The sequence below is a fragment of the Felis catus genome, chromosome A1 (genome assembly GCF_018350175.1).
Source record: "Felis catus isolate Fca126 chromosome A1, F.catus_Fca126_mat1.0, whole genome shotgun sequence".
In the NCBI taxonomy this organism is placed as follows: domain Eukaryota; kingdom Metazoa; phylum Chordata; class Mammalia; order Carnivora; family Felidae; genus Felis; species Felis catus.
In genome coordinates this window covers 11,416,593-11,433,376 of record NC_058368.1, presented here as the reverse complement: position 1 = coordinate 11,433,376, position 16,784 = coordinate 11,416,593, and the positions used below count along the sequence as shown (strand labels likewise).

At 40.5% G+C, this 16,784-nt stretch overlaps 1 protein-coding gene across 10 annotated transcripts in view; it reads right to left on the bottom strand.

Annotated features, from left to right (window-relative positions):
• FRY (FRY microtubule binding protein) overlaps window positions 1-16,784 on the bottom strand; it is a 445,567-nt gene that overhangs the window by 83,383 nt on the left and 345,400 nt on the right. For all 10 annotated transcript variants that reach the window (XM_045051411.1, XM_045051389.1, XM_045051146.1 and 7 more), the window contains 5 exons: window positions 15,491-15,645; window positions 7,594-7,693; window positions 7,127-7,298; window positions 1,438-1,694; window positions 846-992 (listed from right to left, as the gene is read on the bottom strand). In XM_045051411.1, the coding sequence (XP_044907346.1) occupies window positions 846-992; window positions 1,438-1,694; window positions 7,127-7,298; window positions 7,594-7,693; window positions 15,491-15,645 (831 nt within the window). The remainder of the gene's footprint in view (window positions 1-845; window positions 993-1,437; window positions 1,695-7,126; window positions 7,299-7,593; window positions 7,694-15,490; window positions 15,646-16,784) is intronic.

Here is a 16,784-nt window from a genome sequence, read left to right as displayed (position 1 = left end):
GCCGGATGTGGATGTGGCTTTGAAACAACGGGCAGCCAGAAAATCTCTCAGAAAAACAACCAGCACACAAATGCCAGTTGAGTTACGGTTTTAAAAATGCTGTTGTTTTGGGGCCCCTGGGTGGCTCGGTTGGTTAAGCGTCCAACTTCGGCTCAGGTCATGATCTCACGGTTCATAAGTTCGCGCCCCGTGTCGGGCTCTGCGCTGACAGCTCAGAGCCTGGAGCCTCCTTTGCATTCTGTGTCTCCCTCTCTCTCTGCCCCTCCTCTGCTTGTGCTCTGTCTCTCTCAGTCTTAAAAATAAACAAAACATTAAAAAATTTTTAAAAAATGCTGTTCTTTTATTGACCGTATCATCTTCAAATACAAACACTAAATATTACATATCTCCGGAAGATTTCTCTCTGCCTATTTCTCTCCTCCCACCTACATTTGAAGAGAAACACCTGGAAACTCAAGATGTAAGAGCATCAAGATGTACACACAAAACATCTTTATGAGTAATAACATGATGCGTTACTGAGTTTCTCGTATGTGGTGGGTCTAATTTTTATAGAAGGTAGCTTTTAGTAACTGTTAGGAAAATATCCACCGCTTCATGCATACATTTCTGTGTCCAAAGGCTTAGAAAGAGGATGACAGAGGGGTCACTGAGACACTGACTGTCGCCTGCTTCTCGGGGGACAGAAGGAAACTTTTATGTAATACCTAGATGAGCTCCTAGGAGATTAGCATGACTGACAGAAGTCGACCTTCCCGTTCTACTCGGTGCAAAGAGCACAGTCCCACTGGCAGGTGCAAATACAATGGACAGGAGCAATGACCCCAAGGGTGAGGGACACTTACGTAGGGCAAGAGAAGCGTGTCACTGCTCACGCCACACAGGCTGATCAGGAACTGCAGGGTGATCCTCAGGTTGTTGGTCCATTTCTCGTTGTTGGCTAAAGCATTCCAAGCATTTTCCATTTCTGGTCCAGGAACTTCGTCTCCATACTAGAACAAACAAGATAAAAACCGGCCCAGGAGACGTGGGGGAAAAAAAAATGTCAGCAGGCAGAATGTTTGAGGAAAAGTTGTTATACGGGTCATGGCCATCTCGAAATCCTAAGGAGGGGGAGACGTGGCCACTCCTCAGCAAGATGCCATTTTCCAGCCATTTATAATGCACATACTTGTTCTCATGATTTCTAGTATGTGAGCGTTATCATTTGTATTTATATTATTACTTTTAAAAATTGTGGGAAAATGCACATAATGTACGTTTTTAAGCATACGGTCCAGTGACATGAAGCACCTTCACCCCCGTCCATGCCCCATTTGTGTGACTTTTCACAATAAGTGCCACTTGCCCCGAGTTGGGAGCACAGGGCTTGATTAACCCGCGGGTTTTCCTGGATGACAGAGCCGTGTTACTGAGGCCCGTTTCCTCTGAGTTTACCTTGGCCGTCATGTACATGAGGTTATTCAGGACCAGTGACGTAGCTTCCGGGGAGCCCCAGCCACTCCCTCTCAGCCCGTGTGAAGTGGGCACTTCTCCTTCCCGGTCCTTGACGTCATCGTCTGGGCTGCTGGGGCTTGATCCCGGGAGGAGGAGCCTGCTGTCCACCAGCTCGATGTTGTGCAGCCAGGGCAGCAGGTAGGTGAGCATGATCTGACGCCCGTTTGGGTGTGTCGTGGGAAATCGCTGGCTTACCTCTGGAGAGAGTGGCAGTGACCAAAGGCCACATGTTAGCTCATCAAAATAAATATAGATCTTAACACCAACCGACAGATCGGACGGTGACTTCAGTTTACAAAGCATTTTCACGTATACAGCAGCTCCTCCAGGCCACAAGATCTTACAACTGAGGCTCGCCCTCAAGCCTCTCGCCCCTGGTGCTCTGCGGAGGCTCGTGGGAGCACACAGAGGGGAAAGCCTGGGCTTGGTCAAAGTGGTCTGGGGTGGAAGGCCTCACGACTTCACACCCACTGCTACGGACGACGTGTATCAGAGCGCACAAAACAAGGGGCTCGGAATCAGAAGGACACGTGATGAGGTCCCAGCGGCTCCACATTACCAGCTGCATGAAATTCTGTGTTAGTTATTTAACCCCTCTGTTCCTCAGCTTCCTCATCTATACAATGGGACCACATAGGTGGTTTGGATCCAATCCCATGGTCTTTTATATATTAAAAGATATAAGGTATAGTATATGCTCAACACAGTGCTGGTCGTCTAGGAGGCTCTTAATAAACCGTGGCTAGGATTCTTAAAACAATTATTGTCTTTCCACTCTACCAATATTTTACCAGGTGTCTTCTATGAACTCTCAGCTGTAAAAGTGAGAACGAAGCCAGTGCGTGGACTCAAGTTTGTGGCATCTACTTGAAAACTGCCAACTGTGTGGAAGCCGTGTGCTCAGTGTCGCACTTCATTTTATGAAATAAATGATTCAAAATGGTAAAATGGTGCATCCAGTCCAGTGATTTCAGCACTATTTTCTCTGAGCGCATTTTGCACTGTCTCACTGCCAGGAGCATTTAATTTTACGACCTGAATAAGCTTTCTCCGGAAATAAAAGCACAGCGTTACCTATCTGCTGCAAGCTGCTTGCTATCTTTTATTTCTAACATCTAGAGAAGAAACGGTTTGATCCTAAGGGAAATTCGCGAGCATGGTCTGATGCACTTGTTATTATCCAGTGTGGCACGTAATCTCATTTGGAGAGTTTTTGGCTGCTAAACAATAGAACAACACAGATGCCAGGAATTAAACCAAGATAATCCACTAGATCCCTGAGACGGTAGCTTTAATTGATTTGGCCCTTTTTCCAAAAATTGTAATTTTTCTATTGTGAACACTACGAATATATTTAATGCTGTGCCACAATAATCAGGGTGAACAGTTATGTCTTACATTGCTTAAAATTTCAAAACTTACTTAATTTCGAAACTTTACGGATGTGACAACTGATATCATGAACTTGTCTGACACATAGTCAGATCCTTAGAAAACTGGAACATTTATCTATTCAACATACTGGGCCTTTTCTAGGTCAAGCCACTGTGCTAGGCACTATGGAGCCAGCAAGGATTCAAGATTCAGTTCCTGTCCGTGAAGAGGAGGCTCTGAGACAGGTGGCTCTGGAGCAAGGTAGAAAGTGACAAATGACACAGAAAGGAACAAACAAGAGTGCTATAGGGGTTCAGCAGAGAAAAAGGACTTCTGGCTACAAAGATTCACTTGCATGGCAAAAAAAACTACAGGTAAGACCTTGGATTGCGAGTAACGTGCTCTGTGAGTGTTCTGCAAGACAAGCAAACATTTCTAATAAATTTTAACTCAATAAATGAGCGACGTCTTGCAGTATGAGTTGTACATGATGCCAAATGGCACATGATCACAACTGAGCCAATGGTTCTCCTAATTTGCTTTGATATACAAGTACTTTGGATTATAAGCATGTTTCTGGAATGATTTATGCCCGCAAACCAAGGTTTTATTGTATTTTAACTTGACTAGAAAGGACTGAGACTTTGGAGAGGAATAAATCCTTCCAGTGGGAGGGACAACTGCCATTAAGAATACTTGTCGTCTTTTAACAGTGGTAAAGAAACCTATTGTCTTTTTTGTAGCCATGATTAGCTTCTAACACATCACATAATTTGCTTATTTATGATGTTTATTGCATCTTGTCTGTCAGACATAAGGTCAGATGGGGGTGTGTGTGTGTGTGGGGGGGGGGGGGGGAAAGTCTGTCTAAAGTATCCCACACACCTAGATCAGGGCCAGGATTGTAGAGATCTTTCTAAAGGGAAAAGAGGATAAAAAAATGCCACAGACATGGAAACAACTTCCATTCACCCCTCCAGAAACAAACTTAAAAAATGTGAGAGGATGTTAGCGGGCTGCTACGTACATTTTCCGGCTTCTTTGGGAGGGCCCTGAGCAACTTGCCTGGCTACTTACAAGGAATTAACTCATCTGAAATTACAGGCAATAAAAATCTCACCACAGGGTTTTCAGTAGTAAAAACAGTAAAAGTGAGAGCTAGAAATCTCTGTAACCTCCTTATTTTTCCACGTTATTAAAAAAAAAAAAAGCTATTCCTCATAAATCAAAATAGCCGAAAGGTTAATTCTTGAAAAGTTAGATTGAACCTGCTTGCAACTCACTGTATGAGCTTCTTTTGTTCTTAAACTTGCAGTACTTTTACTTCCTCTCCCCTGATTTGTCCACCCTGTTACCAGCTTCTTCCTCTCAGCCAATAAAGCTCGAGTCCTGCTCCCCCTCAGGCTCTGCATCTGCTCCGTCCTCTCGTTCCTTCCTTCTTTCCCAGCCAAGCCACTGAGACCTGGCTTCTGCTGCTACTTCTCCATGGAAACGATTGACAGTTACCAATAATTGTGAATCGTGAACTGTGAAGTCCAGAGGGTAATGTTTAGATCTTACCTCCTGGGAGCTCCAGTCAAGGCTGTGGACTGCTCACCTCTGAAATCCGTTCTTCTCTAGGTTTCCATGAAGTTCACTTTCTAGGTGTTCTCCTTCCTCTCTGAGTGGGCCCCTATCCCCGTCTGTTCCCTCACTCTTTCTGGGCCCAGACCTTAGAAGCTGGGTGTCTGGGTGCGTTCTTCCCCTCTGTGCTCTCTCCACTCATGGTCACATCTGCTCTCTTGGGTCTACCCCTTCTATTCCTCAATGAGTCACTAGCAGCGGCCCTCCCTTCACACCAGTCTGTCTCTACACAGGAATGTCTGACAGACACCTACACTCAACATCCCTGGCTGAGCTCATGATCTCTGCCTTGCCTTACCTCTCCTTTTCCTTGGATTGGCTCTCAAGGTAGGGTCCTCACCCCCTACCTCCCCGATACCATCCCAAGGATTGCCCTCTGTCTACCCTGCCTGGTAGCTCTTGACTCGGGGCTCCCCTTTCCACTCTCACTGGACTTAGTTCAGGCCCCCGTAATTTCCTGTGTGGACCACTGTCATTTTTCCTCAGCTGATCTTTTCTTTAGACTGGATGTTCTTTTATCCACTCTCCACACTGCAGCTGGTCTTTCTAAAATGCATTCTGATCTTGCCCTCCTCCCTTCTCGTTTTAAGCTGATCAGCGGCTTCCAGAACCCCAGCAGCTTGCTTGGATGCCCTTCCTATTCCCAGGGCTCTGAGGGTTTCAAGGAACACCTAGAGATAAGTGGCCTACAAACTCCTTAGGGTGCAATACAAAGCCTTCCAAGATTTGACTTCTACCTCTCTGTCTGTCCATGACCATCTATAACTTCCCCTGTCCTTGCCTGTTATGTTAGCCAAACCGACCAACATATAATTTCTCAAATACAGCATGTTATTTTAAACCTCTAGGTCAATGCATGTGCTATTTTCTCAGTCTGTAATACCCATCTATTTGCCAACTGTAATGTCAACTACTTGTTTGCTTTGCAAATTTCTACTCCTCTTTCCAACTGCAGCTGAGACACCAACTTCTCTGGGAAGTCTTGCCTGATACTCCTGGTCCAATAATCGATTATCCCCTTATCTTCCATCTCAGACACAGAATGTGCTTTTTTTTTTTTTTAATTGCGCTTGCTGCCCTGTATCCCACTAACCATATGATTACACATCTTTCTTTATTATTAGACTATGACCCATTGATGGAAGAGAGACTCTTCTATTTACATCTATCTTCCTATGACCCAAACACAGCATCTGGCATATAGCTAGCACTCGAATCTTGGTTGACATGAATAAAATTAAATTTTAGTTTTCCAAGAGGAGAACTAGTTCATCAAGAAGGGTTTTCTGGAGTCCTTCCAGTGTTGCAGGCACGAGGCAAGGATGTGACTAACTCTGCTGCAGATGGATGGAGAGGTTCTCACGGTAGAAGCAGATTTTCGATTAGGTCTTAAGGATGACTGGAGTTAGGGAGAGGGAGAGAAGGGCCATTTCCAGCAAAGGGAACAGCATGCACAAGATCAAGGATTTACAAAATGGCCTGCGATGTAAAGGATCAAGTGAAATGGAAGCAGAAGGTTCCTGGATGAAAAGGTGGAAAGCAAGGAAGTTTGGAAGAGGAGTTTTTGTTTTGTTTTGTTTTGTTTTTTTAATAAGTGAAGGCATTCCTGTTATTTAACGTCTCTAAGCCTCAGCATCTCGTCCGTAAAATAAGAAGGATGATTACGGTGGTGGGGGTGGTGGTGGTAATTCCACACCAGGACGAGGCTAATTGCTTGGCTTTTATCAGCTTATTTTAATCGTTGCACCCTCTCAGGTAGTTATTACTGCAGATAAGGAAACAGAATTTAGAGGTTCTGTGACTTTCCCAAGGTCAAACAACCAGTGAATGGCAGGATCAGGGATGAACCCCGGCTGTCAAGCCCAGAGCCCCTTTCTAACCGGTACTCGTGGGGTTGTAGAAATCAAATGATAAAGGAAGTGTACATGAAGTGCTTAGTATAGAGCATGCCATATATTAACAACCCAACAGATGGAAGCTGTTATCATCAGCAGCTATTTTTAGGGCAGCTAGGGAGAGATGTTTGAGTGGAGGAATGCTAAGCATATTTGGTTTTATGTAGCAGGTGGATTGCACTGTTGAGGACCTCATGCAGGGGATGCTGGGACAGGAATGGAAGATTATGGCCTTGCCCTTCCCTTGCTGCCATCTTAGAGCCCACTGGGAACAGGCCTCCTAAAATAACAAAAGTGTCTGGAAGGCGGTGGCCCAAGGCCATCTTTTCTGGTAATACTAGGGGTCGCCGGAACCAGAGGAAACATACAACTCTTCTTAAATTTAAGGTGTTTATGCTTGAGTTGTAAATGAATTCTATCTAGGCAAGAGATACTCGTATGCATACAAAGCAAGGAACAACACAGCGACTCCTAGTGGCAAACCGAACAAGCCCAGGATAATCTGGGGAAAGGTAACTCTTGCTCATGGAAAGAGCAGCATGGTTCACGCCAAATTCCGAAGCAGCCTTCCTGCTAAGACCACTGGACACAGAATCCATGTGATGCTGTTTCCCTCAAGGATTTAAACTTATTGAAAAGTAAGTGAGCAAAAGCATAGGTTTGTTCTCTTGTAAAAAAATAAAATAAAGGGAAGAATACTTTGTGCAGAAATGATCACACAGGTCATTGCATGGTACCTGAGAAGAGTGGGAGGGTGAGCTCGGGGTACATCCTGGCCAGTTCACATGACAAGAGGGCTAGTGACACACTGTAGAGGGGTGGCAATGGGCCGTGCGTTCCATAGAGAATACTTCCGGGTCTCTGTTCAGCGACTTTCTTTGAGTATACAAAGAGCTTTGCTTCAAGGATCTACAAAGAGGTAGGAAAGTAAGACACGGTATGAAAAAACATTGGCTGGCTGTCTCAGGAGTATTTATATTTAATCAAGTTTCATAGTAACAAAACAAATGAATGCATGTTTTAATATAGTATTAAAGGTAAAGCATCAGTTAGTTCCTGTGTTCACAGAAGATTATATAATTGTTTTCTACTTTTCATATCCGCCAGTGATATACAGGAATAAGCAGCAATCCAGTTATCAACTACCCTTTCTATTTTTTTGTGCTCAAGGATGGAAGTTTGTACATAAGTAAGTGATACGTGCCTGCATGAGCTGCATGGAGATTTCATAAATCTCTCTGTTGGTGTCAGAGGCCTTGAATAGAACAAGGTTTAACAATGTCACTATGTCGAAGGGATAGTTCCTAAAACAAAAACCAAAAACCAATCAGCATAGTTTACACGACAGGCTGGTTAACAATCATGATAACATTGATTCATGTTAACAATCATGATAACATTGATTCACGATAACATAATCATGATTCTAGGTGACAACTGACCTCAGTCACACTTACTAATGACACTTTCATGCCCATTTGGGCATTTCCTCTGCCCCTCATTCTTTTGCTGTTTATTAGAAAAAGGGAAATAGCTCTATTTTTGTTTAAAATTCAATATTGTTGCACCCAGATAAATGAACACACAAAAATCTATCTCACGTAAATAGATTTTATTGATAACCAAATAAGAATGGAAAGAACAGAAGATATCTCTACATTTCTCAGTAGCTCACTGATTTAATATTTTCATTCAATCCATTTAAATGTAGTAAACACCCAACATATACCAGGAACAATTGCACAGTACTAGCGATACTAAGTTAGTAAGGCTGGTCTGTTCCTTTAAGGGAGACTTGGTGTTTAGTGGGGGAGATAATCTATACCATCTAGTTATGATGGGAGTAGCCACAGCATGCTAGACAATCCTGATGAGGGATATCTACACCAGACTTGGTGTTAGGGAAGGCTTTTCTAAGGAGGAAACAAGTAAACTGAGCTCTGAAGAACCAGGAGACATTAGCCAGGCTATGGAAGGGGTCATATGGGGGAGTGTTCTAGGCAGAGACAACTGCATTTTGAAAGATTACGAGAATGAAATGGGAAGATCCCTTCTGTAAAGGAAAGAATCTCTGTGTAGCAGACTGAGTGAAAGAAGATGGGACTAGGGTGGTAGGTGGGCTCAGAAGCTTATGAACTTCATCCTAAAAGTTATGGAGATCCTACAGGATGTTCACTAGGGGAGTGAGGCAATGACACTGATTTTGAAGAACCACTCTGAGTTTTGCGTGGAGAAGGAATTTGTAGGGGGGTCGATATTGGGAGCTGTTACCATGGTCTAAAGGGGAACTGATGAGGGTTTGAATTAGGGCAGTTATGATAGAGACAGAAAGGAGGGGGTAAGATCTAAAAACTACAAAGGAGATAAAATCATCAGGATTTGGCAATTGATTGTGTGCACGGGATAGGAGCTGGGGTGGAGGCAGAAACACAGGGAGTAGGTTATGTGGCAATTAGCAGTATAATCAAAGGGAAAATGGAGCTGAAATTCATTTCATTTTCTTGCTATACAATACTCTTTAAAGATGACTTTTTTTTTTTTTTTTGCTGTGTGTTTTTTCTTATAGTGGAAAAGAGATCATGAACAGAAAACCCTTGATAAGATAAACAATTAGGGAATAGTTCATAGCTAGTGAGTGACTGACATTTATTTTGAGGCAAACTTCAGAAAGCAGAAGATGGCTTGGGGGTGAAAAAAGGATATTTTCACTTCTTGTTTTTGATATTACTCAAGCTTAATTTTTTTATCTCACTACTAACACATGAATACAACTTTCTTTAATTTAATATAATTTTAATTTTTTAAGGTTTATTTATTTTTGAGAGAGAGTGTGAACAGGAGAGGGGCAGAGAGAGAGACACAGAATCCAAGGCAGGCTCCAGGCTCTGAGCTGTTAGCACAGAGCCCAACGTGGGGATCAAACCTGCGAATCATGCGATCGTGACCTCAGCTGAAGTCAGACACCCAACCAACTGAGCCACCCAGGCATCCCAATACAACTTTCTCTTAAGATTCAAGCAACACCCGGGGCCAGAAGATCTGTTCTGAAGATGGTTCACTCATAGGGCTGGCCAGTTGGTGCTGGCTGTTGCTAAGTACATAGAATAAAATGTGGAAATGCCCATTTCCTTTCTCTCCCCCACTGTAAGAGCCACTCACCCTTTTCTAAGTGTACATATAAATATGTGCCTCTAAGCACCCCTCCCCATTACACAGGATTTTAAACATAAATGTGATTATATTACCTATGCGTATTATTTGGAGATTAACTTTTTCGGTGAATGAGGCTTATCTCAGTCTACTTAACAGCTGCCCAGGATTCCGTAGTATGGTCATACCATCAATAACCAATCTTGCCGTGGACGCTGTGGTTTGCCACCTCGATCCCCCTTTCAGGACTGAGGCATTCAATCTTCCAACTAGCACTGGAGGTTGAGATATCGGGCTGAACTGCCTTCAGCCAAAGAGGTTTGCCTAGGCCAAGTTTGTGCCAATTCCCAGCAGCAGCCCCTGTGGGACTGGCTGAGGTCTCTTTTCCTCTGCCCAGGCCTACTTCCTTCATTTCCCCATAGATGTTGATTCCAAGGGCATTCCCTAATAAATGTCCTACACTCACATCTTCACCTCAGAGTCTGTTTCCTGAGGAATCCAACCTTTGACACGCATTAACAGACACTTCAAGGTTATTTTCATTTTTTCGCTGTTATAATGTCACAGACTCCAAATGTGCAAGTATTTCTTTAGAACAGATTTCTAGAAGAGGTAATGCAGGATCAAAGGGAACATTTAAAATGATAGCAGATATTGCCATATTGCCCTCTAAATGGCCTTACTAATTTGCACTCCAAAGTGATTACTTTTCTAGAACTTGTATTTTTATTTATTTTAAAAATCTTATTTATGTATTTATTTTTTATTTTGAGAGAGAAAGAGAGAGAGAATGAGTGTGGGAGGGACAGAGAGAGAGGGAGAGAATCCTAAGCAGGTTCCTTGGTGTCAGTGCAGAGCCCAATGTGGGGTTCGACCTCACGAACCGTGAGATCGTGACCTGAGCCGAAACGCAGAGTCAGATACTTAACTGACTGAGCCACCCAGGTGTCCCTAGAACTGTTATTTTTAAATAAACACAAAAAGCATGAGGTTGGTTTGTCAGATGAGAAACTGGGGAAAGCCGCCCACATGATGGTGGTGAGGACAACGAAGAACGATGAGTAACATTTATGTTATGACCTGCCTGCTCTGTGCTGGTTACTCTGCCAAGGCCTTTACCTAGCTTTGCTACTTAATCTTCACAACAAGCCTGTGAGGCTTGGAGAAGTTAAGCATTTGCCCAAGTTCATGTACAAGTGGTGGGGCCCAGACTGCATCCTGGATAAGTCTGACTCCAAAGAATTAACTTATCCACAATGCTATCAGCCTCCGAGACAGCCTCCAATTGCACATTTCATTTGGAGTTCTAACAAACTACAAGATCTGGAGCTATGAAACTAGAAAGAAAGCTCTGTGAGCCCCACAGTGGCAGAGATGTCTTACCTATATTGCTGTCCCTGATACTAAGATTTAACATATATGCATCTTTATATAAAATAATACTGGATAATATTGCTGGATCATTGGGGATTTAAAGGCAGGAAAAGGGAAGGGAAAGCCTCCCTCCTACGCAGGGCTATGCACTTGACCATGTACTCAGGGCATTCAATTAACTGCTTAGGGCTGAGCTATGGAACGTATGGAAAACAACATTGAAAGAAGTAACACATATAGAAAATGAAAGAAACCTAGGGATGGAAAAAATTAGAGAGATCTCAAATGAGTGAAGGAGGACAAATAAAACATCTGTACTTAAATGTTTAAAATGGTCTTAAGGGCTATTTTGGTTAAGTGTCCGACTCTTGATCTCGGCTCAGGTTATGATGTCATGGTTCAGTAGATTGAGCCCCATATTGGACTCCGGGCTGACAGCGCAGAACCTGCTTGGGATTCTCACTCTCTGCCCTTCTGCTACTGACACAGGCGTGTACACACACACACACACACACACACACACACACACACTCCCTCTCTCTCAAAATAAATAAATAAACTTTAAAACAGGCTTTCACTATTAAATTATTCAACAAAGGTTGTGGAAAGGTAAAAGAAAAAGACAGCTGTGGTCATTTGGAATAAAAATCAAGTTGTAAAATAAATATGAAAGGCGGATATTGTTCAGAAAGTGAACCAAAAAATAAAACTGTTCCCCCCCCCCCCCAATCTAGAAGAGAGGATATTTTGAAGAATTTGGGAACCAGCCACCAGTTCTGGCTTATGTAGGACTAAATGACAAAGTTCCGGATAATTTTGAAGTATTCTGGAGAGAAACACATTTTATGAGTTAGTGGAGGGGATTATATCATAGCTTTCTGCTTCTAATAGCTATTGAATAATCAGAGTGTTAACAGAGTGCTTACTATGTGCTAGGCCATAGGTCAAGCGACTGGTTTTGAACTTCACAAACATCTCTTATGCTCAGATATACAGATCTATGTGTAAGGAGTTGATCAGATACACTGTAATTTATTTACTCATTCCCCTATTAACAGTCTTTAGGTTGTTTTTCATTGTTTTAAAATACAGCAGTAAGCACACCGCATGCATTTCTTTCATGGTCACAATAACTGAGGCTAGCATCTACCATGTTAAAAAAAAATAAAAGATTGGTTTTATTTAATCTTTACCCCAACTGTCCTATTGTTCCCATTTTACAAATGAGTAAGCATTTGTAGTAACTTGCTCAGGAGCACACAGCTTGATTGGAGGAAGAGCTAGAATTCAAACTCAAGACAGCACATTTCCTGAGTCCAAATTCCTAAACTCTCTGTTCTCTTGAAATACTCTAGCTGCTGACACAACCAAACAAGCTTTTGCATCACCAGCCAGGGAGCGTGACTGGGATTCATGACCCATAAGCTTCCCTTGTCTTCCTTGGTAATAGATGATATTCCCTTAAGACACGTGAGACATTTACCTTTAATAATTGAAGTTCGCCAAGCCTGATTTAAATTAGGAAAGGTTGATGAAAAGTTACAGGCAAAATAGATGTACAAACAGCATTGGAAACCAAAACCACCTCCAAAAATAAACCCAACAAAATTCTTTATAAATTAAAATTTTGACCTTCTACATGATTCTAAAACACTTTATTTTAGGAGTACGTTGGATGGTAAGAGTAAAAACAATAGAACCCTTCAATCAGTATTTAATTAAAAGTGAAGAGAATTTCATTGAGTTAAGCTAGTAACTGGAAATGACCTCCACTTTTAATCTAAAGCATACTATTTACTTTGATTTAGAACGTTAGAAAGCCATTTAATCTCGTTCTCAATTTCTTTCTCTGTTCCGTACTGATATAATTTGGAGTTGTGGGGAAATTAATAAGAACACACACAGCAGTCAAATAGTTATTTGAATTAATGCTGCCTGACAGCATTTTCTCTTTTCTTTGGTGCTAAATTATAGTACTGAGCTGCATTTAATAATTTTTAATCAAATATAAAACATATTTTATAAAAAATTCTTCAGAATTAATATTATCAGGCCTACCATCACTTTCTACTTTTATCCTCACTTCTCCTGGTCCTATTCAAGATCCATGCTGACTTCTAAATCTCTCAATATCACTAGATATATCAAAATTATAGTTACAGTTTCAGTTTTGAATAGATTCCAGCCAGTTCACAACATATGTACATGCACACACACGCGCACGTGCACACACACACACACACACGAGTCCTCTATAGATAGAAAAGAAATAATGTGAAGAACTATTTTTCCATTATCACAGCTGATGAATAAAGGGATCGACATAATAACTATGCAAAAATGGCTAATTCCCTCTTCTAAAACCAAAGAAAATTTTAATCAAGAGCATTTCTTAAAAATGTTCAATCTTTCAGGTTATTAGGTATTTTATAGTCAATTGTATATTGTTCCTTAGTAAATGAGTCTGCTTATAAACGGTCACATTCCTATAAAAATAAATCCAGCATATGCCCATTTCTATTTGAAAAGGAGGAGGTAATTCTTTACAAGAAAGATTCTTTGCTTTAGAATACGTCTTGTAGGAATTACTGTACAGGTAATTTGTTTGTGAAGGTTAAAATATGACCCAGTTTATGTATGACTTTTCAGGAACATATTATTTCATAACATATGATATTTAGTGTTTTTAGAGGCAAACTTGCAGAAAACAAAGCAAAAGCTAAAACATTAGAATTGGTTTCAAAAAAAGTACTGAAAACCTAAGTGCAAAACTTAAGATGTCCAAACAAATCTAGAGGCTTATCTAGACTATGCAGACTGAGAATTTATGGGGAGAGAGGACAAATTTAAGTCACAGCTGAAATTTTAAATTTTGAACGTGCCCCATGGTGACAAATGGCACAAGGGTTGGCTACCTTCTTGGCCAACAGGTTGAGGCCATGGAGCTGCCCAGTCCTCAAACCTCCCTGCAGGATAGATGAGTGTCATAAATGTAAGCTGATACGCAAAGTTTGTCTAAGAGAGCAGAATAGTTTAGAAGGAGATCTTAAAAAATCTAAAATGGAGAGTTATACAATCTAATATTTTTGTGACTGGAGGTATTACTGAAATCGAGATTATTCTGCTAAATTCATAGATATTTGTTTGTGTTCCTTAAGGAAAAATACCTAGACTCATTCAGAGGAATGCAGTATAATATTTTATGAGACGGCCACACAATGAAACAAATTTGACTAGGATGGTTCAAATCCAGTTCACCGGGAGAAAGGCAGCAAAGAGAGGTAACTCTTATTATTTTCATTTTTGTCAAAGGGATCTATGGTCCAAGTCATATTCTAAATATATTTTCTTTTTTTTTTTCTAAATATATTTTCAAAATCAAAGAGTCATGTGAACAAAAATTTATTTTTAGAATGTCAAAATATCTGAAAATAAAAGCACACTCTGGAGAAAGATTTTTTTTTTTTTGGCAAAAAAGTGCTGTTTTGGTAATATTCTATAGGAGTAAGTATTATTTCATAATGTTAACAGAGCAAAGTAAAATGATATCCAACCAGGCAGCTTAGATTCAATTCATCTGCTGTAACTTTTATAGAGATTAAAGTATATAATAAACATTCTACTACTAAGTTTATAGAAAATGAAAGCTTTAGGTGTGAAATATTATCTACTATCTTTATAAATGAAAGATAAAAACATAAAGAGACACCTCTCTCTTTAAATAGCATGTCCATTTTAAGGTTTATTGAAAGTAGAGGTCTCTAATATTCTGTTCTTATTAATTTAGAACAGAATAGGTTGTACTAGGTCAGAATTTAAAACTAATTCAATTTTATTCCCTTCATCTGGTAGCTCAAGATAGCTATTTAAAATGCAACATTTAATTAAGAAGGGAAGTCGATAGTCTATACGAGTCTTTTCAAAAATAAACTTGAGCTGCCATCTCTCAGTTTCTAACACATAAGCTCTTCCTTGGGAATAGCTATGCACTTTGTGGTCTTCATTAACCCTTTCATCTTAGCTATGAAATTGTTTCAATGAAATAGTGAAATTATTTCACTCAGTAAATTACAGCGCTGAACAACTTCACTGAGGGACTAATTTATATAACTAAGGAGGGTGGTTTTACAAGTGTAATCTAAGGAACCCACGGTGTCACATTTTCTTTTTTCTTCCTTTCTGAAGTTCTGGCCAAGAGAGAGATAACATTTTAAGGTTGCTTCCTGGATTTAGTTTGGTCTCAGGATGGCTGAAGGGCTTATAGTTCACATCTGTCACAAACATTTCTAGAAATTCCTTTAATGTATCTTGTTTTCCATTTTCAAATTTTGTTCTCATGCTTCACTGTGAATTTCCAGGCAATTAAAAAGATGGATGCTACCACTCCAAATCACTCTTCTGGAGAATGAGAAAAGTCAATGTAGCTGCAGATTTAGAGCAGACTACCTACTGGGGAAATATTGGCCATTTTGTATTTCCTTAGAACTTACTGCTCTCACGTGTTCATCATCATGGAGAACAACCTTCATTGTACTTGCCACTGACCGTACCTTTCACTTCCAAGACCACATACATACCTGCTTCCACACACAGTTGCGATGGCTTTGAAGCAGCCGGATGCAAGCTGGTAGGAACCTGTGTAGCATCGGTCAATCGCCCAATTAAAAAGATTGATTTGGTCAGGATTAAGTTCCAATAGCAAGACGACAACTTCACAGCCAAGCTGATGAACCTGAATACATGGAGAAAAGCAATTATTCATGTCTAGTGAAAGATTATTCCAGAGAAAGAAACAAAATCATGCCTACCCAATATAAAGTGGGTAACATGAAAGTGGAGGCTGTGTATTCACCTTAGTTTTCTTTTAAAGACTTTATTTTTAAGTAATCTCTACACCCAACGTGGGGCTCAAACTTACAACCCCGAGATCAAGAGTTGTGCGCTCTACGGACTGAACCAGCCAGGAGTCCCTTTATCTTAATTTTTATTCCATATATTTTACTTTAAGAGGATGCGATGTTGCAACTGAATATTGAAATGTATGTATAAACCAAATTTGACTCTGTGTAAATCCATCAGACAGGGTCCACTCATTCTTGATTTTTAATTCTGAAAAGATAATGAAGACTGTTGGCAATGTTTCTTCATTGTATTTAAAATATTTTTGAAAAGTACATGTATTTGGTTGAAAATTAAATATACAAAAGGATGGCCTTTACGCATGCAAGTCTTTTGAGGAAAAAAATCAGAATATGTTTATGGGGCTTGATTACTAAATATACCATGTAAAATTTAGCTGGCAATATTTTAAAAAGAAATGTAGTATTAATAAACTCTTCTAAATCAGAGACTTTCATATGAAACAATCATCATACTAGATAGAATTAATGAGATCCTTTATTGACGGTTCTGGAAGCTACTGTCAAATACTGGATGGTCACATCTGTCCATGAGAAGCCTAGTGCGTGGAGGCCATATTCCCCTAAGAAAGTAACATTTTCCTGTTTCCTTCTGTTTCCTTCTCTTGCCAGTTGCAACGAGGGGGATAAGAAAAGATTCTGGGTTTTTTTTTTTTTTTTTCCTAACCACAGGGTGTGGGCTAAGATGGGAGTAATATTCTAGTTGGATGGTTGAACATCATCAGCCTAGTTCCCCACAGGCTTAAGTAATTAGCAGCAGATAAAAGTTAATGACACTATTAAAAAGGACTTAAAAATACCATTTCATTAAAAAGTTGGTTCGACTTGAAAGAAAATCAGCAAGTTTTTAATTGAGCTTTAGATCGAAGTATAAGATACACAGTATACAATTAATTCATAAGTAAATGATGAGTTACTGTAACTGAACACACCAAAGTGAACACAGGAAGTA